The sequence below is a fragment of the Hydra vulgaris genome, chromosome 12 (genome assembly GCF_038396675.1).
Source record: "Hydra vulgaris chromosome 12, alternate assembly HydraT2T_AEP".
In the NCBI taxonomy this organism is placed as follows: domain Eukaryota; kingdom Metazoa; phylum Cnidaria; class Hydrozoa; order Anthoathecata; family Hydridae; genus Hydra; species Hydra vulgaris.
In genome coordinates this window covers 25,314,604-25,341,588 of record NC_088931.1, presented here as the reverse complement: position 1 = coordinate 25,341,588, position 26,985 = coordinate 25,314,604, and the positions used below count along the sequence as shown (strand labels likewise).

Genomic DNA, 26,985 nt, shown 5'->3' with positions numbered 1-26,985 from the left:
TGCTAATCAGAATAAAAGATTATATATACATATAAAGACTGTGATTTAAAAATTGATCTAATTTCAAGTAGTAAAATTTTACTGTATATTTTATTTTTGTTACACCATCTTTTTAATTAAGAATTGAATAAGTTAATACATTTTAACTTTAATTGACTGACTTATTAAAGGACAGATATCACTAAGTTTAAATGGATTTATAGTGGGATGGTTTTATATTGAAGGTTTTGTAATGTCACAAAATGATTTTGCGGCATTACCAAAAGTTTGATTTTGTGACATTACCAATTTCTTATAATGACTTGTGCTACATATAACAATTCACATTGCATTCCTATGTTATTCACATTTAAAAAGTCAACTATGTAACCTTATATCAAATAAGTGTAAGGTTGCCAGACAACCGCCTTTTACAAAGGAGAACACAGTAAAAATATTTATTTTTACAGGTTTGGCACTGTATTCTTCTCCGTAAAAAGCTGGACATCTGGCAACCCATAATAAGTGAAACCAACTTTCATTTTAATTATTCATTCAATTATTTATCTGAGTTTAAAAAATAATATTTAATTTGAAAGAATAATAAATGATACTTAATGAGACAGAAAATTACAAAAAAAACTTGTATTAAATTTAAATTGAATGATAAATTTATGAATTTAGCTTTAAAATGTGAGTTTATAAAACATGAGTAAGAATAACACAACAGAGAAAAGAGATATGGTCATTACAAGGGAAAGTTTGCGCATTCCTAGAACTCGTAGTACAACTACTAGATGCCTGACTCCCCAACAACAAGAAACCAAGGAAGAGGGTAATATCTTTATTTATTTATTTTTTTCTTGTTATAACCTATTTTTGACAAAACAGTTATATAAATATTTAAATAAATGATAGTTTATTTGTGTTTGAGCATATTTTTTTTTATTATTATTATTATTATTATTATTATGTTGCACTATTTAAGTGTTGCGAGATTTTCAACTTACCTCTAATAAATGTTCTCCCTATTCACTTTTTTATTTTATTTATTATTTCACACACAGTGTGAAAGGTTACTAATTTTGTATTATTGTTTAAATTTTTATTTTGTATTTATAATAATAATACACTAGCAGTAAATAGATCATAAAATGGGTAGTTATTAGTGATTGACTCGCAACTATACAGAAGTTGTGGCTAATCAAAATTAATTCCATTAGGAAATGTAATCTAAAAATGTTATTTATTTTTGAATTTATACACACATTTCCAAAGACGAGTTTTAATAATGATATAGTTTAATTTTTTCATAGTTATCTGATAATAGCCTGTTTCTTTCATTGGTTAGTATATCTTCAGTTGTTAAAAATAGCTTTCCCATATTAGTTAATGTTGGTAAAGAAACCTCTTGGCAATTTTAGCAAAGGCCAGCTTAACTTGAATTATTTTTGTTATTTTTTCAGAAGTCAAGACAGTCAGAGAATAATTGAGAATCCAGATAATTATTTGATATTTTTAAGAAGCGGATGGATGCAAGCTGTTTACTTACTAAAAAACTAGTTAAATAGTGAACAATATGCTTAAAGTTTAATTTAAAATGATAAACTATTTTTTGAAAATTGCCAAAATGAATTATTTTTTTAAATTATATAAAAATTTAGAATTATATAATTTAAATTATAGTTTTTAGTATGTTTTTTAACTAGAATTTTGATTCATACTAAATTTATTAAAAGTACTGAAATTGATCTTATTATCGTGATTATTGATAAACATCTTATTAACTAAGCTCTAAAAGTACATTAGTAAGTAAATTAGAGGGTTTCATTAATGAAAAACAATATACTCCAACATATACCTTTAATAAGTTAATGGACTAATGAAAAAAAAAATGAAATCAATTTATAAAAATTACATTAAAGGTTATATAATGATGAATTGACTAAATGATATTTATGCCTCTATTTGCTCTAGAGGCTCTCTCATCATCAACCGAGCAAGCTTTTATTAGGCTTTAAAGACTCGTGACTTTAAATGATGTAGATGCAATTGAGTCTATAATTGTTTGGACAGACTTTATCTCATATTTGCTCTTGACAAATAATCTGATTCATAGTAAACAAAACTTTTCTAATTAACATGTGTAAGTTTATTGCTATGCTTTTAGGAAACTTCTTGATTTTTTCAAACTTTTTCGTATTTTCTTTAACATACTGATGTTTTCCTAAATTTTATGTCCATTTTTATATGCATGATAATAAACCATATATTTTGAAACTCTTTGTTTGCTTTTGATGCAAAAAATTGTAATAAATCATATATATCAAGTATATCAAAGGTGTTATCAAATATATCAAAGGTCTTAGCTCAAGTTTGTAATTTGCTCAAATTTGATACTTCATTACTTTCAAACTTATTCTTTATTAGGTTAGTTACAATAACTTATTGGTCTTTACAGATTTTTTTTTTCTCTTTACACATCTTTGCAGTTACTAAGAAAGCATTGTAATAGATATCATTTGATAGAGAAAATTTGAAGCATTGCAATAAAGATCATTTTGATGGAGATTTCATTTGGTAGAGAATTTATTATAGACAATAAATTAAGGTTGAGAAAAAATTTTTTTTATTGTTTAAAAATATTTTAACATTAAAATTATTAAAAGAAAAACATGACTTTAAAATTTTTTTTTCATGTTTAGCTTGTTTTTGTCTAGTTATGTTTTTGTGGTTGTTTTTTTTTAAAGCTATTAGAAAAACATTGCGTAATTAATATGTAATGATGTCTTTTATACCATATACTGTTGTATATTATTGTTCTTGTTTAAATTGAATCTGTTTTTGGTGACTTTAGAATAAAGTTAATCTTTAAATATATATTAGGAATAATTTGGCTGTTTTTCATTTTTCTTTGAGATTCTTTGTTCGTATTTTTGTGTGTGACTTGTATTTCTTTTTAATATTATTTTTATTTTCCATATATTCACTTGTACTTTTTAATTTTTTTTGGACTTGTTTTTAGTTATATTATAGTGGCTTATAACCTTATTTTGTAAAGTTCTACTTGTTTTAAAATTATTATTAAAATTACTCTAAATATTTTGATATTTAGTTTCTACCCTCGAAATAGAGCCACCAATCAGACAGCCAAAATGTCGTAGACAGTGGGAACAGTGGAGTGAAGAAGACCAAGAATGTTTTTTTCAAGGGTTAGCTGAACATGGAAAAGATTATGCTAAAATAAGAATATTTATGCAGAAAAAAAGAAAATTCAAGAGTAGCGATGATGCAAAAACTAGTGAACAAATTCGTTATTTTTATCATAGAACGTGGGCAAAAATATCTAAAACATTACTGCTATTACCTGAACCTGACCCCAAAAAAGCTTGCAGACGTGAAATGCACTACATGATATGTTTAGGTGAACTCAGAAAAAAAGGTGTTCATGGCTTAGGTGAGAAAGTTGCAAAACAACTAGATGAGCTTGTTACTAAAGGTTCAACTTATGTAAGATACAAAGGGCGTAATGTTAGGGTTCGTCCACCCAATAGATTTTTAAAAAAATTATACAGAGATAATAATAGTATACCTGATATTACATTACCAAAATGTGTGAGCATTGAGTTCTTGCCCTACTCAAACTCAGCATTCAATTATGTTCAGAAGCATGCATTTAACCCTCGTTTGAGATTTTTAAATGTTAACATTAATGCTAAATTCTCGGAAGTATTTGATATGTTTGACAGACGCTTTAATGATTTGTATACCAATGAAAATTTAAATCTTTTAATTTACCCTTCACTACCAGATGACATTGATCAAAATCAATATGAAGAGAAGTTATCTCATGCAAAAGATATTTTTGAAAATAAGAAATCTGAAACACCTATTGTATTGGAAGATGCTCTTAGAAGTTCAGACAAAGAAGAATTGCCTGTAACAGAAGACGAAGATACATGCTGTGAGTTTCCAAAAATATTTGGAATTAAACATCTCAATAAAGAACCAATAGCACATTCAGAGCCTGTTCCAGAATCTTTTAAGGGCTACTTTACCTATTCCACAGCAGAAAAAGTTCATCTGAGAACACTTTTTGTTGCAGCAGGCCAAAAAGAACTTTTGAAATTTAAGTATGATTGGAAACTGTTTGAAGAGAAAAAACCGTCTTTTTATGTTGATACCCTTCAATTTTTAGTGACATTATCAAAAGCTGAAAATGAAAAAAAACAAACTAAGATAAAGCCTAAGGCCAATGTTAACCCTCAAATTAAACAAAATCCAACTATTTGTGCAAAGGAACAAAAACTTGTAGTACCAGGTGTTATTTCCAATGCAGCTCTTAATGGGATACGTGTTGTAAATGGAAAAGAATTTGCTATTCCTTTTAGACCACGTCCTGGTCGAAAAGTACCTATAAGTTCAACTCAAAGGGTTAACCAAAATAGGTTGTTAATACCAAGAGTTGGTTCCAACTCAAACAGTTTAAGTAATGCTGTTGCAGTTAATTTAATACCACAACCAGAGCAACTTGTACAGTTTGCTAACCTTCCACCTGAATCTATCATGTTAGTTAATAGTGAAATTTCTAAAAATTCGCTAGCGTCACAAGTATATTCGTCACAAGTTGGTGCACCTGGTAAGTTTTTTTTTCTCTTATGAATTTTTGTGGAAATTGTTATTTGTTTAAATTTTTTAAATATATTTTTTAGTATATAGTTTTTATGAACAATCATCTACTGATCCTTATGGAACTATCAACAATTCTAGTGCAGATACACAATTATCTTATGAAGAGGTAGTGTTGGATGAGGGTTTTAATAATCAACATTTTAAGTCTTTATCGAACATTATAACCACAGCATCTGCATTACAGAATGATCAAAATAAAAAACTAAATTTGTTACAAACACCAAGTAAAAAGGCTTCTCAACCTGTCCCATCTTCTCCTAATCTTGACTGGTTAAATGCTGAAGTAAGACTTTTATTAAATTTATTTAAACAATATGTATATACATACATACATACATACATACATACATACATACATACATACATACATATATACATACATACATACATACATACATACATACATACATACATACATACATACATACATACATACATACATACATACATACATACATACATACATACATACATACCTACGTACATACATACATACATACATACATACATACATACATACATACATACATACATACATACATACATGCATGCATGCATGCATGCATACATACATACATACATTTGCGGCAATAAATATCCTTCATATGTAGATATGTAGATCTAGATATATGGAACATAAACCTTTAGTTTATGTAGCTGCTTAAGTTTCTGCAGATGATTGTTTTAATATGATGTCACAACTAAACCTGTGTTAATATATATATATATATATATATATATATATATATATATATATATATATATATATATATATATATATATATATATATATATACATATAAATTAGTAAAAGCACTCATCTAATTTTTTCATCAACAAGGTTTGACTTATTTTTTATAAAATACCAAAGAAGTTGTTAAAAATGAGCATTTAGGGTAATGACCAAAGAGAAGTATTTCTCATACTGATTGAGTTTTTAGATACATGAAAAAAAATCCATTTGCTAGTGCCAGACAATTTGTAACTCCCGAATATTTTAGAAAATACTGGAGAGCATTGTTTGGAGGGTTGTATAGTTATTGTGCAGAAAACAATGTTATGATAGGGTAAGTCAAAGTGGAAATGTTATGATAGGCTAAATGTTAGTGGAAATGTTACAGTGGAAACAGTGGTTACATGTTACAAATTACAAATTACAAATGTTACATGTTACAGTGGAAACAGTGGAAATGTTATGATAGGGTAAGTCAAAGTTTAACCTGAGAAGTTCAGATAGTAAACAAAATGTTAGAAGACCAGTTAAAAAGCGATTAAAACCAATACATACTATAGGAACTATAAAACATAGGGGTGACAAAGGCTTTATGGCTTGCGGGTGCTTTTGCAGGATTTTCTGGATTTGGACTACTTTATCACATTGAAAATGTAATGGAAAATTAAATTGTATACGATAATTAAATGGAGAACTAAATGATATCTTTTATAAATGAAAGTATGCCTATATGGTGAATGCTCCAACAGAAAAATTATCCCAAACACACATAAAAATCTGTTAAAGCATGGTTTGATTCAAATAAAATCATTGTAATGCAATGGCCTGCTCAATCTAATATCAATGTTTTTGAGAATATATGGAAACAACTTGGCGTTAATGTACGTTTGCAAGGTATGTATAGAAATGCTGAAGAATTGTATTAGGAACTTTAAACTGTCTGGTCACAAGTAAAACAAGGTCTCACACGATGAGTTTTAGATTTATAATAAAAGATATCTTTCTTTTTTTTTAATTTCCTTTGTAAAGCAAAAAAAAAACGCCTTTTATGATTGATTAAAGGCTTTTTTAATAAAAACTTAATTCTATAAAATTTAATTTGAAAAAAACTGTAATTCTATAAAATTCTAAACGCCTAAAAAATTACTATTAGTATAAATTTTAAATTTTATTACAAAAAATTGGTTTTTTATTGATTGATTTTTTTGTTTTTGCATAAATCATGATTTCTTGCACTGTTTTTACTGTGCACTCTGCACAAATGTTGAATCTTGCAGTGTTTGTGAAAGTTTCTTACACCATTGTAAATAAGATTATTTGGTTTTGCATACTGCAGCTAATAAAACACCATAGTTTACTCATAATATATAATTTGCTTTTCTAGTCATAACAGTGTTTAAAAAACCAGATATTCATCTGTTCAGTTAAGATGCTGGATGTAGTTGCTAACAATGTTCTTGCCATAAGATAAATACCAGCAATGCCAGAATTTCTCTTGAATTTCACCCAGCATTAACAATATTCGGAAGGGCTTTGAAATCACTTTTTAAAAAATAATTTATTTTGAGAAAAAAAAAAATTAATGATGCCCAAACTCATACAAAAATTTCTAATCATTTTGCCATGCCACTACTGTTATGCTTATGATAATGTTGACTCTTTGAAAATTTTTACCAAATCATCTTAATTTTTTATCAGTTTATCAACAATAAAAATATAAATAAATTGATATTTGGTGACAATGTTTTGCTTCCAAAAATTTTATCAATGACATTCTTCAATAAGAAATGTAACACATGATGCTGCATAATTTATTCTAAATTTAACAATCGGCTAAAACCGGTACTAAAACAGCCTAATATATTTTATACAAATGGATATTAGTGCTTGTTGGACAGACTGGTACTTATTACCAGGTTGGGTATTGGTTTCTGATTTTAGTTTTAAAAAGTTTTTAAATTAAAAAACCATAACCAAAAATTTAATAAATGTTTTAAGTATATTGAGCGGAAAGATGAACTAACACATAATAAACTTTTAATCAAATGTTTAATTATTTATTAATGTATTTTATGATCTATATATTGTATAATTATATATTATACTTTTTATATTAAATTTTGTTTATTATATAAGATTTTGTTTATTATATAAGATTTGTTATATAAGATCAATTGCAGTAGTGGTGTAGTGGTAGAGCGCTCGCTTCACAAGCAGAAGATTCTGAGTTCGATCCCCACCATGTCCCTGGTAGTACAGCGCTCAACTTATTTCTCCGCGCAGCGGCCTTATTTGTCAAGGTTTGTGTTTTGGAGTTATAGAGTTGAGAGAGAGAGTTATAACCACAATTAAGTAACCTCCTTGTCTGTAGTGGCCTTCTCGGCCTTGGGGAGGTGAATCAACATAAAAATAAAAAAAAAGGTTAAACATATTGTTATTTTTATTTATGTATTACCAAATTATTTATTATACTTTACAAGATCAATCAAAATTTTTATGAATGTTATAGAAATTTTTTATAGTAGAATAGTTTAACTAGCTTAACTATGTTGTGCAGCAAGCTAAGCATGATGTTTCATGCTTTTTTTCATGCTTTGTTTCATGCTTTGTTTATCATAAATATATCATAGCAATTTGTTTATCATAAATATAATTGATTAATGTACTTTTATATTTTATATATTGTATGCTTTTATATTATTTTTTACTAATTTTATTTTTAATACTAGATTTTATTTATTGTATTAAACATTACTTTTTTAATATGATAAAAATTTCATTATTTATACATTTTTATTCATATAAAATATATGAATAAAAATGTATAAATAATGAAATTTTTATCATATTAAAAAAGTAATGTTTAATATAATAAATAAAATCTAGTATTAAAAATAAAATTAGTACAAAATAATATAAAAGCATACATTTTTATTTTCCAGAGTTAGGTTTTAAAAATTAAATCAAAGCTTAAAAAAATTCATGCTTTTTTTAAAATCAAGGCTTTCAACTTTATTTCCTGATCATTCTTTTTTTTTAAACTACAACTCGCATTTCTTTCTTTTTAATCGTTTTGTCATCAAATTGTAGTGTCCATAAAGATTTTTTTGTAGTTCTACTATAATTCTTTTTTCATTCTATTAGTTTCGTTACTGTTTTGTAAATACCTACCTGTTTTACAGTTACAATATTAATACCTTCTTCTGACAATTGATGACATATGTTATTCTGGTGTGTGCTTAGCTTAAAATTCTTAAAAGAAACAGTTGAAGCTTTTATTTTTCTTACACTATATTATACTAGTTGATATCATCAGTCTCTGTTTCAGTTTTACTAGAGTCAGAGATTTTTTATTTGGTACTGGATTATGTTAACAACAGTTTCTGTATCTTTGATACAGTTGATGATTACAATTTTTGATTTAACATATTCTATTTCTTCATTACCTTCAACTTGAATTTTGTAAAACCTTTTTTTTCAGTGCTCAGCCATTAACCTTTTTCATTTATAATATTAAAAATATATCATTAGAGTTGCTGATACTGAGATACTGATGTCTTCTGATCTATGTGGTATTTATTCCCCAAATCTTCAACTTTTCTTGAAACTGATTTTTTTTTTATGGCTGGAAAATTCAGTTTTGTCGATAATGAAATTAATTCATATACAAAAACTTTGTATCTTCCAAAAACAGATTTCTCTAAAAAGGCCCTGTAGATTGCTAAAGCATCTAATGCATTTGGAATTCTAATTAGCTTATCGAATGATTCTAAAATTTTATTGATTTCTATTGTTTTTACATTCTCTATCATTTTCACATTCTCAAAATGAATTAAATTGCTTTGCCGAGTTTTCTTGTTTTTGTTTATGGTATTACTGCTTATTTCATATATCTCAAACTAAATGCATATAAATAGTTAAAAATGATTTTTATCAATTTTTAAATTACATTCAAAAATAAAAAAAACTTTGTATAAAGAAAGCAAAGTTTAAAAACTGAAAAATACTGAAGTGATATGTATAAGGTTAACAAGTTAGTTTTTTAAAAAAGTGGGACATTTTTTTAACTAATTTTATAAGGACATTTTTAAAACCAAACATCAAGTTATATATAATTTAAAGCCAAACATCAAGTTATATATAATAAGTCACTAAAAAAAATTTTATCTCCTAATGTTGAGGTCATTAAAAAAAAAATGACCTAAAAAAACTAAAAAACTAAAAATTTATAAAATTTTTTATTTGATATTCAAATCTACTATGTTAAAAATCTCATTCAGCTCATTAAATATTGCTATTTAATGACAAAAAATAATGTTTCAAAAAATACATAAAAGAGTCTCAAAAAGTCTGGTAAGTTGTCAGTAAATACAAATTAAAATTCTTTTTTCGTCTTTTTAAAAATCTGAAATTATGACAAAATAAAAAATGTTGTGAATTTAAATAATGTTAGTTGTTATAAAATGATTAATAAATGTTTTATAATATATATATATATATATATATATATATATATCTATCTATATATATATATATATATATATATATATATATATATATATATATATATATATATATATATATATATATATATATATATATATATATACTCACACCACACACTCACACACACACACACACACCCACACACACACACACACACAACACTTATAAATCACACACATACAACAATGTCACTATTTAATAGTTACACAGTTGTGTGTGTGTGTTGTATATGTGTTGTATGTTAGTTGACAATAGAATAATAGTTACTATTATCCTATTGTCCAGCAGTACAGGGCGACTAGTTTTTACAAAGAACAACTGAAAATCAAAAAGGATATGTTTCGTGTCTGTCAGAATTGTTAAAACTTTTTTATCTGTGTAATCTTTCTTTTGATTGTTTTACTTTTCTCATACACAAAATTGCTGATAAACTTTTTTGTAGGGTTAAAATTTTCTGGGAAATTTTGCTCAAATTTTAGCTTTACTTTTCTCATGCACAAAATTGCAAATAAACTTTTTTGTAGGGTTGAAAATTTCCAGAAATTTTTAAGGAAATTTTGCTCAAAATTTCCTGAAATTTAAAAAAAAATTTATTGCAATAAACTTATAGTTGTTATATAGTTTTATAAAATTCATTTATTTGTTTCAAAAATATGTGTTTTATCATCTTAGTATTTGGGTATTCTTTAAAAATTTCAACAAGAGCTCTAAAATAATAAAGACCCACAAGCGAAAAATACACATCTTTTAGTCAAAATTTTATAATCAAGTTTATCAATTTAAGAATTGCGCATTTTTTTGAAAAAGCAATAAAACCCTCAAGTTGTTATATTTTACTTTTACTTACATTACTTTGGTTCAAAAACAAAAAGTAGATGTTTTCCGAGTTAGGTTGTCTTGTGTATAACATATTTCTAGCTTTTACTTCTCTCAACTATGATGTAAAATATTCACAAAATACAAAGAATAAAATCTTTTTTAGATTAACAAGTTTTATTATTTTTTTAGAGTGTTTTAAAGAAACAAAGATTTTTTATGTGTAAAGATTGCATGCAAAGGTGATTTAGGGGGAGGGTGTGTGGGAGAAGGGGGTTTTAGTCAGTTTTTTGATGAATTTAGTTGATTAGTCTGGTATTTGACACAATTCAGTTAAGTGAATTTTAGTTTTTAAGGACTTTTTTTATTTTTAAGAAACCAGTAGGTACTTTCTGCAGATCACCCCCCCCCCCTCCTTTTAATTTATTGATTTATAAAGTCAAAAGTGGCCTTGTGGCTAACTATGCTATTAAAAAACATAGTTATTGCTAACTATGTTTTTTAAAAGCTCAAATTTAGCAAAAAAAATTTCTCTTCTTTTGGCTATTAGTAATTAATAACATCTATAAAACAAGAAAAAATTGTAAAATACTGTAAATATTCAATCAAATCTATTTATATATAATTTTACAGTTTTCAGTAATTTGTAGGTCAATTTTATAGTTATTGAAAAATGCCCCATCCCCTTAAGGGATGGGAGTGCAAATTATGTTAAGCCTTAAATAAAACTTGCTACGGCCATGAACATCAATATGCTTAGCAAATAACAGGATAAAACAGATTTAGAAAATTTTGAAAACAAATTATCATAGTAAAGTTATAATAAAAAGTTATAATAAAAAATTCAATAAAATACCAAAAAAAGTGTTTTTCAAAGGAGGCTTTCTAAAATTTTTATATTCTGCTTCACAATACTTTACCATAAAATTGTCCATAACAACTGCCTAAATAAGACATAAAATTTTACCTATTAATTATAAAAAAAAATTTCATTTTTTGAAAATTTCAAAAATTTTTGGGAAATTTCTGGAATTTTTGCCGAGTTAAAAATTTCTGGGAAATTTTCAACCTTACTTTTTTGCAATATGAAATTGTTTTACTGAGCAGAATAAAAAGAACCCTACTGGATTGAAAACATGCACACACATGAAACTTTTTTATTTTCACAAATATATAAAATATTTATTGTAATACCATTGATAATGTTATTTTCTATTTAAAATGAAATAATATTGATGAAATCTTTTTTGTATATTAATAATGAAATAATAAATGATATTTTTCTATATTTTATTATTATTTATAATAAATAAATTTTTATATTATTTTTTTTATATTTATGCATATATTATATATACACACACACATATGTATATATATATATATATATATATATATATATATATATATATATATATATATATATATATATATATATATATATATATAGATATATCAGGGGCTATTCTAGACCATTTTCGACAGCATCAACCGTATTTGGGCGCTGCCCAAATTAAAATTTAAGGATCTTTTTTTTTTTTGCAAAAACCTCCGATTTTCCGCTAAGTTTCTCTGTGACAGGAGGGGTACCACCACCTAAATTTTTTTTCTAGAATAGCCCTTGTATATATATATATATATATATATATATATATATATATATATATATATATATATATATATATATATATATATATATATATATATATATATATATATATATATATATATATATATATGTATATATATATATATATATGTATATATATATATATATATGTATATATATATATGTATATATATATATGTATATATATATATATGTATATATATATATATATTTATTATTTATATATATATATATATATATATATAATTTGGTATATATATATATATATATTATTATCATTATAGTATATTATTATTATATATTTATTATTATATATATATATATATATATATATATATATATATATATATATATATATATATATATATATATATAATATAATATTTTATATTATATTTATTTATAATATATAATTTATAAGTAAATAAATATCATAAATATCTCTAAATTTTATGTATGTTTAAAATATAATAATAAATGTTATTTTATGTATATTTTATGTTTATAATGAAATAATATTTTTTGCATGTTGTGCTAAGCATGGCTAAAAAAAATCATTTTTATTTAGTCAGTGGATCTTACGTTGACTGAATCATGCTTTTTGAATGTCTGTAAGTATTCCTAAATTTTTTTTTCTAAAAAACTTTTTTTAGCAAATGTTAATTTTTTAAGCTTTTAATGTTTGTACTTTGGATACATAGATGGTTGAATAAATAGAATTTTGAAACGTGTTTAGAGGAAGGTAATTAAAGAAAGGTGTTTAGAGAAAGGTGGTTGGAAAAGTGTCATTTGAATACTAGAGTGGAAAACACTTTAGATAGATGGAATACAATAGATAATAAGTATAGTTAAATCACTTATTTGAACCTCACTTGTCCACACAACCTTGTTTCTGAGATTATTAAAAAAAGTTATTTAGATTATTTCAGCTATTTTTAATGCTAACAAAAAAAAGTTTAAGTAATTAAATTATTATATGTATTATATATATATATATATATATATATATATATATATATATATATATATATATATATATATGGTTTAATTAAAATTTATTGCAATAAGGGATTGCAATACAGGTAAAACCAGTAAATCAAATTTGAATGCAAAATTTTATTACCAGTTATTAAGTTGATAATTGCCGGTAAAATATGAATTATTATAAAAAACCAAAGAAATTATGATTATCCATATTATTATCCATTCAATATGAAACTTTAAAAAAAATGCAATAACTTCGGGAATGGCTTTTAGTTCAAAACCGGAATATTTTTCAGACAATGAGGAAAGTAGGGTTTGGGAAAACCCGGCATTTTTAGACCCAACGAGTCCGAGTCGAGTCTAAGAATATTTATCGGTTCCGGGTTCGGTTCCGGGTCCAAAACGTCTTTTTAACTTGCAATTTTAACAATAGCATGAAAGGATTTTTTGTTCTCACGCTGATTTTTAAAAATGGATTTGGTATATATTAAGGTAAATAAAACAACTTTTAGCCAGTTCAACGTCTAACGTAAATATATTATTCTTTACTTTTATTATAATCTTACCTAATAACTACCAAATAAACTTGACATTACTTTTTTAAAAATATCGCATTTTTTAAAATGCATGTGAATATACTAGCAAAAATAAACTCAACTCAATTAAAATACTTGCAAGTGTTTAATACAAAACAGAGCAATTATTTTTACTTAAAAAATAAAACTTTGATAAAACTAAGGCACTTAATGAGTTGTCCGATAATCTAGAACGAATTCTTGTACAGAAGTTGGATGCTACAGAAAATGTTCGTTCGGAATTTGTTGATGTTGGTTTTATCGTCATTAACGCTTGATACAATTTTTCTAAATATACAGATCTTTTTTTAGTTTTTTGAAAATAATAAAAATTCTTTTTTAATATCAGCTAATTTATCTCCGCAGCTTGGCAAAATTGGACATTTCGCACTTTCTAATATTTTATGTAGTTCTTCCTCTAGTGTTAGTGGTAATGTGTTTCCTGTAGTATTTTCGTTATTTTCAGTTGAATGCCCCTGTTCATGTGTGTTTTGCTGTTCTTCATCCTCACCAAATAATCTCTTCAGTAAATCTGTTGTATATAATTGTATTTTCTTTGAAAGCATAGTACCATTTACAAGAGAATCTAATAGCTCTTTTATTTCTTTGTTTTTACGGCTATTTATTTGAGTTTTCATTGTCATTAGTAGCTCTCGACTTAAATTACCATTGGATTCTTTTAATATTCTTAACATAAAACCTAATCGGGCTGTTGCAAGATTGGCATCATCTCTGCTAAGAGTTTCAACAGTTATTTTAATAGGCTTTAGAGTATTTTCCAATTCATTTAATAATTCAATATTAATATTTTCTATTAAATGTACACTTCCAATATCTTGCAGAGCTTCTTTAATGATGTAAAATATTTTTAAAAATCTAGATATCATTTCATCATTGAGTTCCAATGAGTTCTTACGTCTAGCACTACCTGAAGTTTATTTCCTAAAGCTATTTTGATCTTTTCTTGCAAAATATTATTTCTCACTGAAGAGCTTTTAAAAAATTTAACAATTATACAAACACTTTTTATACTTTCTTCTACATTGCCTAAATTTGTTAATTCAAGTTGTCCGTGCTCTTCGACGTCACCGTCGCTCTCATCAGAATAATAATTTTCATTTTGATCATCATTAATATCATCTTGACCATGGTTATTTCTATCTCCATCAACGTCATCTTCATCTTGCAGGGCGGTAATACTTTTCTTTTTATATAGTACATCACAAACAGCTAAGTGTATAGTGTGATTCAAATTATAGAGACAAGGAGATTCTCGTCCAAATTTTATCATTACACATGCACCATCGCCGGTTGAACCAGCTCTATGTTTTTTAAAATTAATATTATATGTGTTTAAATGTTGTTCTACTTTTTCAACTAACTGTACAGCTGTACACAAGTTAAAAATTCTCACTAAACCCAGATTATAAACTTCAGAGTCAATTCCATGCAAATTGATATTGAGATATTTCCGAATTTTCATACTCGTCCATTCATCAAGTGTCATGCTAAATTGTCGGCCTTCTTCATTTTTTTCTTGTAACAATTCTAATATTTCCAACTTCTTTTTTTCATAAAACTTATGAAATAAATTCATAACCTCTTTCGGCTTTAGGAAGATTATAACTTAATTTTACTAAACTTTCACGAATAAAACTAGACATTGTAATCGCCCTAACTGATATACCATCAAGAGCGGCCTTTTTAGAGAAAATTTCTTCTAAAGGCTTTCTTGCGACGGAAACGAAAGTGTCGAGGGTTTTAATTTGTTTGGTGCCAGACTTTTCTCCTATTTCTTCCTGTGTTAGTAAAGAAATTCCATGTTTAACGTTTAAATGTTTAATCATTGATGAAGTATTTCCATCTTTGTTTGATATTATCATTGAACACTTATTGCATTTTTTACTTTTCAAATTGGTACATTGAGTGAAATACTCCCACACTTTGAAGTGCTTCGGCATAATGGGGCTGTAAAAAAATGTTCTAGTAAATTTATGATATTTCACTTTTTTCCTAAAATAGAGAATTAATTAATAAATGATAAGTGTTTTTTTTAAGTTTTTTAAATACGCGCTAAAAGAATTAACTTATTAAATTCAATCTTCCTAAACAAAAGTTTTTATATTAGCAAATGCTTTTAAAACATTTGCTAATATAGAAACATATTATATTAGCAAATCCTTTGGAGCATATGCTTATATATAAAAACATTCGATTAGAAAAAATTTGAGTTATGAAGTTGATTCTTTTGGTGTGTATTCGGACATACATCAAAACATACATAAACTTGAATGTTCTCAAAACATCTAAAAAAGCCGTGGCCAAGTTCAACTTTAAGTTAGATTCACAAACTCTACTACTATGTTTTTCTTGAAAGGTAGGGATCCAGCTCGACGACGCACCACTGCCTACGAAACAAGGCAAAACATTCAAACCATGAGACTCGCCGAGCCTTAAACCGGGTATCGGATCCGGGTATTTACCCACAGACTTGCCGAGTCTGGGTACCCGGAACCGAAAAACCCTAGAGGAAAGTGATGCGTTGGTAATTTAGAGCTATTATCTAAAAAGAACTTTGATTTTTTTTTAAACATCTTTGCTTCCAACAAGGCTGCAAGCAACCACTATTAGAGTTGGAAGTTACTGGAAGAGAAAAGATAAAGTTTATAGAGCAAGATAACGATTGATAGACAACTTGAAAGATTACAAATTATATGAATCAGGAAAGCAAGATGAAGGAAGTGAATTCTAAAGAATTGATGTTCGAGGTAAAAAACTAGGCAAATAAGAGTTTTTGGAGCACTTAGGAATAGTCACAGAAAAAGGTTGAGACATAATTGAATGACGAGTAACACGAGAATGAATTTTAGTAAATGGCACAAGAGACGCTAGCTCTTTAGAGCAGTGCCTGTTATAGTATTTGTAGAAAAGAGAAAGAAAAGCAACATTAGGACGATGTGATAATGGTTGGAGGTTGGCTGCAAGAGCAGGTCCAACTATGTTTACAATGCATTTTTGTATCTTATCTAAAAGAGAAAGGGCATTGTTGGAAAATTGGAAATTTTATTGTTGGACACACAAATAAAGTTATGCTGGTAAAAAAAAATTAGAAAGATTGTTTTTTATTATTAATATTGTGCATTTCAAAAAAAAATTTCAAATGCCTAAGATTACCCGTAATATACCGGTAACCCAGTAAAATAATTATTTTTACTTTTTATTTACTGGTAATAAAAAAAATTGTTAATTTTGCAATCCCTATATAAAAGGAATTGTTACTTTGTAAGATATGATATATTGATATGTTGATGTTAGAAAAATATGATATATATATGCCATCTAAATGAGATAAATAAGATATGATATATTGATATATTGATGTTAGAAAAATATTTGTGAGATATAGGTGTTATTATAAGTTTTATTAAGATATATGGGTGCTTAATTTATTAAGATATATGGGTGCTTGATTTATTAATATGGTGCATAAATTTATGCAGAATATATGGGTGCTGGGATAAGTTTACTCAAGATATAGTGTGGCTGGGATCAGGTTTGCAAGATATATGGGTGTTTGGATAAAGTTATGAGTGTCTGGATGAGTTCATGCAAAGTATATGTGTGCTTGATTACTTGAAACAATTTCTAAATAGCTTTAATTTATATCTGTTCATATAAAGTGTTATTTTTAGACATTAAATATGACAGTTCTTACAATTTTTAATCTGATTTCAAAATCTTCACAATTAAAACGTTTTATTAATTTTTTATTTCAGGTGAGATGCAAGCATTGCAGCAACAAAAGGTTTTTAAAAGCTTTATTTATTGTTGAAGTTTTTTAAGTTTATCACATTGTAATATTTACTTTTTTTTCAATTTTTTATTTTTTTCAAATTTAATTTTGTTATCTGTTATTCATAAAAGTTACACTGAGGTAGTTTTTACAATAAATTAAGCACACTTTTTAATGATATAAAAAAAATTACTAAAAAATGAGTTTGATGGTATCAGCCATCTTTTCATTCTTAACTTTTTTACTATAATGGTGTCAGCCATTATAGTAAAAAAGTTAAGAATGTAAAGATGGCTTAAATTTTGGTATTGTTAAACTAAGTAATTGAACTTGAATTTAGAAAAGAAACTATATCTAAAGAATGTTTCATAATTATACACTTACAATTATACACTTACAGTTATACACTTACACTTCCAATGTGAAATAATATTAAATAGTTGTTATTTTCATTTGTTGGTTGTTGGCATGTTTTTGTGAGCTACACTTTAACCTTTATTTAATTATCCACTCTGTTAATATAAATTTAATTTTTATATTGTATATGTTTTTTATTATTTATGTTGTCATATTTATTCTTTTTTTACACATATTTCTTCTATTTATTTATTATTGTCTCTATTTTTTTTAATTAAAGTTTGAAAAAATAAAAAAAAATTTTTTAAATGTAATTAGTATATTTATTAACAGTTCAAAAATTAAATTATGTAACCAGTATTTATTCACAAAGTTTAAACATTAATATGTGTAACCAATATTTTTTAAATCAGTATTTATTCATAAAGTTGAAACATTATTATGCAGTAAAGTATCAGGTCAGAAGTTTCTGTGATTATTTATTGCAAAAAAGAGTTATCAAGATGGGTCGCTTTTTTGAAACATATTTAAAAGGAGCTGTAAAACTAATCAACAAGGAATCACCTCAAAATATAGTGTGTGCGACGAAGAATTTGCATCAAAATATAACCTAGAATGACAAGAAAGTAATAATTCATTATGTAATCCTCAGGAGCCAAGGTAATAAATGTTGCTATTTCTACTTCTTGGACAATAAAATCCATAACATTTCTTTTGATTAAGTCTGGTATACTGGTCTTCCTTTATAAGATGTATCTGGAAAAGTTTTTAAAAGCCTAATCTTATTTTTTCTTAACTTCAATTGTTATACTACTTTCATTTAATTCATCTAACCATTTAACTCCAGAACTTGACTAAAAAGTTTGCTGTGTAATAAAATATGTTGAATGCAGTACTTCCAGGGATGAGGTGAGTGTGAATGTTGTTTCTCTTGTTTGTGATGCTAGCAATTTATCATTGCCACATATTATGAAGCTTGACCCTCTGTCGAAAAAAATAAATGATAATGATACATTATCTTAAGGGGTTTTTTTGTTTTCATGGTAGTATTTGTAAATAATTTTTTTACAAATACTACCATGGTTGCTACTCAATAAGCATCTCTTGTTCCACCTACCATAATGTGATCCATCATCTTTTATTCCACCTACCATAACGTGATCTATTATCTCTTGTTCCACCTACCATAACGTGATCCATCATTCAGCAAAGTTCCATTATTTTACTGTAACTGTTTATTTATGTTCGAAAAATTTTCATTGAACTAGTTTTTCTTTTTAAACATCAGCGCATTCAAATTCATTCAGTCTTCATGTTTTCCTGACTCACATAATTTATAGCTTTTTCATTTTGCTTGCTTTTTAGTCTTTGTTTTCAAGTAATTTGGATACTGGTTGTTGTTGGAATTTTTTTTAATGTTTTAAAGTAAAGACAAGCCTCGTTTAAATTTGTTTAAAGTGAAAATGCTGGTGGGTTAGCTAAAGTGGCTATTTGACATCTTCACAACTTAGGGACAATTTTGGGAATTTTCAGCCGCAAATTTTAAGATTATAATTTTTTTTTTAAAGAGATAGATTCTGTACAGGTCTTCTGTACAGTTGGATGAACCTTGTACTTCAAGTACTCTTATACAATATCCAAGAATTAATGGATCATCTAGACCTCATATCATAGTTTTTAAACAGTTCTAATTTATTTTCAACTTTTATGTTTGTTTAACTAATTTCGAGAATATGTGAATAAAGACTGTGAGAGCTTCTTAAATAATTTCTCATCAGATTAACCTGAAATCTCGTGATACTAAAGTAGTGCCAACTATTAATGAAAACACAACGAATGATTTGATTGATCATCTTTGAATGATTATTGATCAACAGTCAGAGTCCATTGCATTAGCAGTCCAGAGAGATTCACTGAACTGCTTACGTATTTAGTGATTTTCTCTGGTTTATTAAAGTTGTTACTGATTGAGTGAAGATTGAGGTGGGAAGATTAACAGTTGCCACTAAAGGTCTTATCTGGAATGCTACAATAGATCACTTCATGGAAAGAAGCAAAAAGGGAAAAATTTTAAAGAGGGAAAAACTTAAGGAAAGTAACATATAAAGAGGTTATATGCTTTTCTTTCTGTTCCAGCTACGATCGTTCAACAAATTGAATTCTGACTTTTTTTTTGGAAGGGGATTAGGAACGGGAGGGAAGGAGTAAGGTTTGAGTGTGAATAACAAAACTGTATGTTGCATTCCATTAAAGAACTGTTTATAAAACTTCTTAAATGATTTCTATTCAAATGATTATTTTAAAATAATGTTCAAATTTTAACTTAAATATTAACTTTCCCTTATTTTGTGACATTTGATATTTCATTTTAATTTTTTCCAGAAAACTTATTGTTTTTTTTTTCTCTAGGAATCAAACTGCTTAGAAATGTTATTAAATGATGCAAATTCACAGCATTCAAAAAGTCTAAAGGCGATGGTACTGCATTCCTTAGTTTCAAATGATCGTGCAGTTGATCCCGTTTTACCGATGTTTCACAACGGAGAATCATCGCACGGTCCTCTCGATGGACTTACCTTTGAATTATCTAATCAAGGCGAGATCAAACCGAAAGAGCATTACCTCTAACCTTTAATTCGCACCATAATTGCAAAACCAAAGTGCAAAGTTTTATGAAAATTTTTAGGAAATCTTTTAATTATTTATTGAAGAATTTTTTTTTTTTTTTATTGATTTATCGATAAATTATTTTTTACATATAAAAACTTTTGTATGAAACAGCTTTTAAAACTTCCCAAAAATTGTTAAAAAATTTTAAACATTTTTTTGGCCTTGCACTTCGGTTTTATGCTCAGGTAACGAATTGTACGCTCAGGTTACGAATTGTACGTTTAGGTTACGAACTGTAACTTCCACATTTAAGTAGTCTAAATTACCTTATCGGAAAAAACTCTAGTCGAACTAAATTTTACTTAAACAATTAATTTTATTTAGAATTTTATTAAACACCTGATTACCTGATAAAAATGAATTTTATCATACTTACAAGGTTATGATAAGAATTTTAGTCTTAAAAAAATTTAGATACTTTTGTCCAACTTTAAGTTTTTAGTCACTTGTCCGATAAGGTATCACTTAATTATTACGACCGAATATTTTTTGTAATAAAATGCCTGCTATAATTTCTTAGGCAATAAAACGGTCACCAAAAACTGAAAATAATTCAAATGTTTATAAGTTTAAAAAGTTTGTATATTAAGTATATATTTATTTATTTTATAAAACAATTTTTTAGCTTAAGTGTTTTCTTTTTCTTTACGTTTTTGGTTTTATAAGTTATGAAAAATGGTTTAGAACATTTATAAAATGAAATTCCCGTTGTTATTGTAACACTCGATAATTTTGGGCTTCTTTTATGCTCAATATTCTTTGAGTTTCTTCATGTTCACGTTGCTTCGTTTTTTAAACTTTAGTTAACACTTCGGTTTGTTATTTTTAAGTGTTTTATCAGAATATTTTTTTTATTGTATTTTTTAAATCTCGCTTTTAGTTTTAACTGTTACGTCAGATGGGTTTTTTCTTTTTTAACAGAAATTTCTTACTTAAATGTAAATGTTATGTTCTTGAAATAGTGTTTTATTCTTTTAGTTAGATTTGTTTTTTATCTGATAATATATTCGTGGAGTACTATTTAAACAATTGAGAAATTATATATATTTTTTCTATTTATATTTTCGCAATTACATTTTTTTACACATAATATAAGCAGAGTATACTTCTGTTACAAAAGATTATATTTAACCAAATACCGTTAAGATATATATAACAGAAAAAAATAACGCAAAGTTGAGAAAGAAAAAAAATTAAAATTTAGGAAGCATTAATTGAATATATTATGAAAGACTTGACAATATAAGTTATATTGTTATAGTGAACTTGAAGAAGACTGAATAAATCTTATCATCGAGTATCTTGCGGTAATACGCAAAATGCGTGTGTAATTAAAATACATTAAAAAATATATATATATGTGCGTGTGTATATATATGTATGTATATATACATATATATATATATATATATATATATATATATATATATATATATATATATATATATATATATATATATGTAAATTTATATATATATATATATATATATATATATATATATATATATAACGTAAAATGGTAATACCAAAACAACCGCGAGAAAGAAAAAAACTCAGCGCCAATCAAAACTCAACAATCTTCCTAGTTAACTCTTTACGCACACTTGGTCCTAGGTACAAGCAAACTATATGGCCCTAGGTACTAGTACTACTCTTAGGTACAAAACTTGATAGCATCACGGAAAATGAACTTAAAGAAAAGCATTTCCTCTAGGATTGTTAAACAATCTAAGATACTAGCAAAACTTTACTTTAGACCATCAAAAAGCGTTTTCCGGTTATTACTCGCCGTAGTAACAAAATAGGAATAAAAATTAGAATTTTTGTAACTAATTACCTGACTGAAAAGCATAGCATAGAAATTTAGAGTTTTCAAATAAAGTTTTATAAAGCCTTAGGTACTAGTTACTTAGTACTTAGTTTAATAAAGCCTTAGATACACGAACTTTCCCTGCTTTTAAATAAATATTCTATAAACATAAAAATAATCAAATAACAAACATTGTCATAGTAATATTTTTACAATAGTAATATCAACTGAATTTACAACTATTGCTGGAGATTTTAAATATAATATTTTCAGCCTTCATCGATGATGTGTTTAATAATGTCTCATCGAAATTCTGTGGAGGTTTGGGATTGTTTTAAAATAAACAGAAAAAAAACTTTTTGCAAAAATGTCTACTAAGGGTGTTCAAAATAATAAAATTTTCAAAATACACAAAAAGTGAAAATTTGGGGCAAATATAAAAAAAAAAGTGATTACAAAAAAAAAAATTCCGAAAATATTGACGTTTACCTCGTGCTCAAGCTGCAAAATACCTCGAAAAATGGCCAAATTGTTCCTAAATTATTTGCCTTTGAGCGAAAAAAAATTTTTATAATGTGATCATAATGGTTTTAAGTTTTTTTTTTTAGATTGTTGTGTATCCTAGTCTTTTTATAATTATTGTTTATATTAAAAAGTAATTTCACAAAAAAATATTTCAGCGCAAATACGCAAAAAGATTTTTTTCTTTTGCATAAATTATGCGACACCTTATTTTTTATTTTAAACAACACATGAAAAAACCAAGATACACAACAATCTAAATAAAAAATTGGAACATTATGATCACATTAGAAAAAAAAACTTTACAAAATATTGAGATATACCTTGCGCTCAAAGCCAAATAATTTATGAACAATTTGGCCATTTTTCAGGGTATTTTGCCGCTTGAGCCCAAGGTAAACGTCAATATTTTTGGAATTTTTTTTTTGTAATCGCATTTTATTTTATATATTTGCCCCAAATTTGGCTTCTTGTGTATTTGCGTTTTGAAAATTTTATTTTTTTGAACACCCCTAATGCCTACACATAGTAACGTTCCAGCTTCAATCGATCAACAAGTTTAAAATAATAATAATACTCATAATAATAATCCAGATACTCGAAAGTTTATGAAGAGACAGCAACTTAATAAAATTTTTTACATGTTTTTAAAGATGGTTTTACAGCGAATAGAATAACAAATTAGCTGACGCGTTTTGAAACTCTGAAATTTTTTAACTAAAACCTCTCAGCTGTTTATGTAAAAAAAAAATTTCTATTTTGTAAGTTTTATTGATATTGCTCAATTTTTTGTTATGAATATATAAAGTATCAAAAAACTATTCTCTAATTCTTATAATTGTAATAAATGTTTGAAAAACGACATCCTTGACGAATCTATTAAAAAACTATAAAGAGACCACAAAAAGTATTTGCTTCAATAACAGCAGCAAACATGAAAACTGAGCAACATGATAAGAAAGATGATATTGATAACTCAAATAAAATGACGTCACAAAGAAGCTTGAAATAATGAATAAATCCTTTACTTTGTAACAGAATGCAGTGAAATGCAGAAATTTATTCACGCAAACGATGATACTATTTCAGGTAAATTAGAACTATAGTTAATTCCTGGTAAGTCCAACACCGAACTCGAACTTTTTTAAACTCAAACTGTTTCATTTGGTCCCTTGAAATCGTTTAATTAATTACTACAGTTGTCTCAATATCTGAAACTTTTGTGTACCTCGAACTTTATTTCCGATCCCTTGCGCACTCGTTTGAGCCAAAATCCTCTCGATGTCTCGAACTTTTTTCCAGGCCCCTTGAATTTTCAAGGTATTGAGTGTCAACTGTATTAAATTTCAGTACAGCGTGAACACAATACGTAACTTCTTTTACTAAAACATTTTTCACGCTTTTATTAGTATAATGGCGTGTTGTTGATACTTAACATAGAGTAAATAAAAATCTCTTTAATTCAAACTAATATCTCATATCAGTCGGATCTCGATTTAACGGGAATTATCTTTAGTCGAACATTCGTTAAGTCAAACCCTTTTCCTTGGTCCCTTAGAGGTTCTATTTATTGGTAATTAACTGTACTTGAAGAATTGAAATGCAAAAAAAAAAAAAAAAAGTTTGTACTGAACTAGATACAATTTTATTTGCGTATGACACAAATCTATTTTATGCACATAATGATTTAAATATTCTGATTAAGTCAGTAAACAAAGAGTTATTGAATCTTAGCTTTGAATACTTACTACTGAATGGTTTTGTGCAAAAAAAATTATCACTAAATGTAACCAAAACGAAACTTTTTTCCATCGTTTCCATGATCAAGATAAAATTCTTTAAACTACCAAAACTTTCTATAGCTAACCAACACATAAAATGAGAAATCAAGTTGAAATTTCTCGCAGTACTTCTTGATGAAAATATGACGTTGGGAGATTGTATACATATTTTTTAAATTTTAAATCAGTTTTAATTTCATATGAAAATTTCCTAAGTAACCCTAATTAACTTTTATAAGTCTATATATTTAAATTTGTTAAGCCTAAAGTGAATTAACTATAAACCAGTAAAAGCACGAACGCATTGAATAACGCTGCGTACGGCAAGCCCGCCGGCATACAAATTATTAAAAAACATGTAGCGTGTTTATGCCATACATTGCCTATAGAAAACATTGCTTTTAAAGAATATATGAGGTTTATCACAGCATATACTGTACACAAAACCTTTGGTGTACACTGAATGTTGGATTCCAATTTATTCTTAGGCTAGGGTTGTTATTGTCCCAGTTTTTTCCGTAGGAGAACGCAATGAGAATTTTAATTTTAATTAGTTTAGCACTTCGTTTTTTTACGTAAAAAACGGGACAACGTTTGGGCCCAAATGTTTACATACTTCAACATACTGCAACCGTAGCACAATGGTTAGAGTTCTGGCTCAAAACCAAGATGTTCGATGCCTGTGTTGATGCCAAAGTAAAAGAAAGTATTTTTCTAACAAGTTTTCCTAAGATATTGTTTAAACTAACAAATATGGTTTTACTGATAAAATAACTTTAAAAGTCTTTTTAAACACAGTTAGAAAGTTTGATTTTACAAGTGTAGTAGTTGAAATCTATTTAAGGAGCACGTCGTCTGAGCACGTCGTCAGAATAAGATTAGAAATATTTTTTGAGAAGTTATAATTTATCATTTTAGTTAAATAAATATGCATCACGACAATTCGGTTTGAATACGCGTTTAGTTTACAAGTTGGTTTGAATACGCGTTTAGTTTACAAGTTATGTAATAACAATTTTAATGACTATTTTTTGTGGGTTATTTAACTAATAATGAAGTATAATGAAGCTTTAATGAAATAATGAAGCTTTGGAAATGGTATAAGATAAGAGATGCACGGAGAAACAGGTTGAACGCGGCAATCGAACTCGGAACTTATTGCTTACCAGGCGAGCGCTCTACCACTACACCACTACCGCATGTACACTTGAAAATAACAAGTTTCTTATATAAAGTATAATGTAAAATTGTCTAAGTTCGGTCACTTAAGCTTTAAACATTTATTTATCACGCATAAATAAATTTTTTTATCACGCATAAATAAATTTTTTTTCCTGAAACGTACAGAAAATTATATTGATAATTGATATTGTAAAAATAAAAAAATTGGAAAATAAAAACTAGTACTCAATATTTAATTTAAAATGAAAACATCTACTTTGACCGAACTTTTAATACCATCTCATAAGTTCGGCCGCTATATAAATACTAATAACGTATCACAAACTTAACGTCGCAAATAATGAAAATTAACTTTTAAATGTTGTTTATTATCAACAAAAAAAAAGTCTTTTGGGGCACTAAAGAAAACAAGAAGGAGCACATAAAAAAGGCCTTTTTAAATTTAAGTTATAGTATTTTTAATTTTTATTGTAACTAGTTGACTATTTTATTTCTTTTGGCATTATCACATTTACTACGCCACTGGTAAATAGAATTAAAAATATATTTTTCAATTAATTTAAGAAGGTCTTTTTAATTAACAAAAAAACACTACTTTGCTTTAAATGAGCTTTGTATGTTTATTGGCAATTCTTGCACGTATTGTTGACCATAGTAGAACAGCAAGATCCACACAACTAATTGTGACAGGATTCGCATCGCATCTATAATTGTCGTTAAGCTGTAATTTTATCTCCAAAAAAAAATGTTACAAGCTTGATATTTTTTCGAACTCAAAGAACAGTCAGTTAATTTTGAAATTATGAACAAACTTTTTATCCAAATAAAATCAAGGCCGTTGACAACTTTTTTTGATGTTTGAGCTAAACAACTTTAAAAATGAAGAAAACTCATATTTAAGTATGTTCATATATATGAGGAATGAGGATGCTATGCAAAAAATTGCGGTGATTGG

General features: G+C 26.6%; 1 protein-coding gene across 1 annotated transcript; it reads left to right on the top strand.

Moving 5' to 3' along the window:
* Positions 1 to 640: 640 nt before the first annotated feature.
* On the top strand, positions 641 to 21,712 carry LOC101240938 (uncharacterized). Its single transcript, XM_065812682.1, has 6 exons — positions 641 to 814; positions 3,095 to 4,618; positions 4,692 to 4,954; positions 12,925 to 12,967; positions 17,692 to 17,720; positions 20,475 to 21,712. The coding sequence occupies exons 1-6, from the start codon at positions 688 to 690 to the stop codon at positions 20,691 to 20,693; spliced, it is 2,205 nt and encodes a 734-aa protein (XP_065668754.1). The 5' UTR covers positions 641 to 687; the 3' UTR covers positions 20,694 to 21,712.
* The last annotated feature ends 5,273 nt before the right edge of the window (positions 21,713 to 26,985 follow it).

Coding starts and splice junctions, on each gene's coding strand:
- LOC101240938 (XM_065812682.1), top strand. CDS start 688: ATGAGTAAGAATAACACAACAGAGAAAAGAGATATGGTCATTACAAGG. Junction 815..3,094: donor ACAAGAAACCAAGGAAGAGG/GTAATATCTTTA, acceptor TTTGATATTTAG/TTTCTACCCTCGAAATAGAG. Junction 12,968..17,691: donor ATCATGCTTTTTGAATGTCT/GTAAGTATTCCT, acceptor TTTTTATTTCAG/GTGAGATGCAAGCATTGCAG.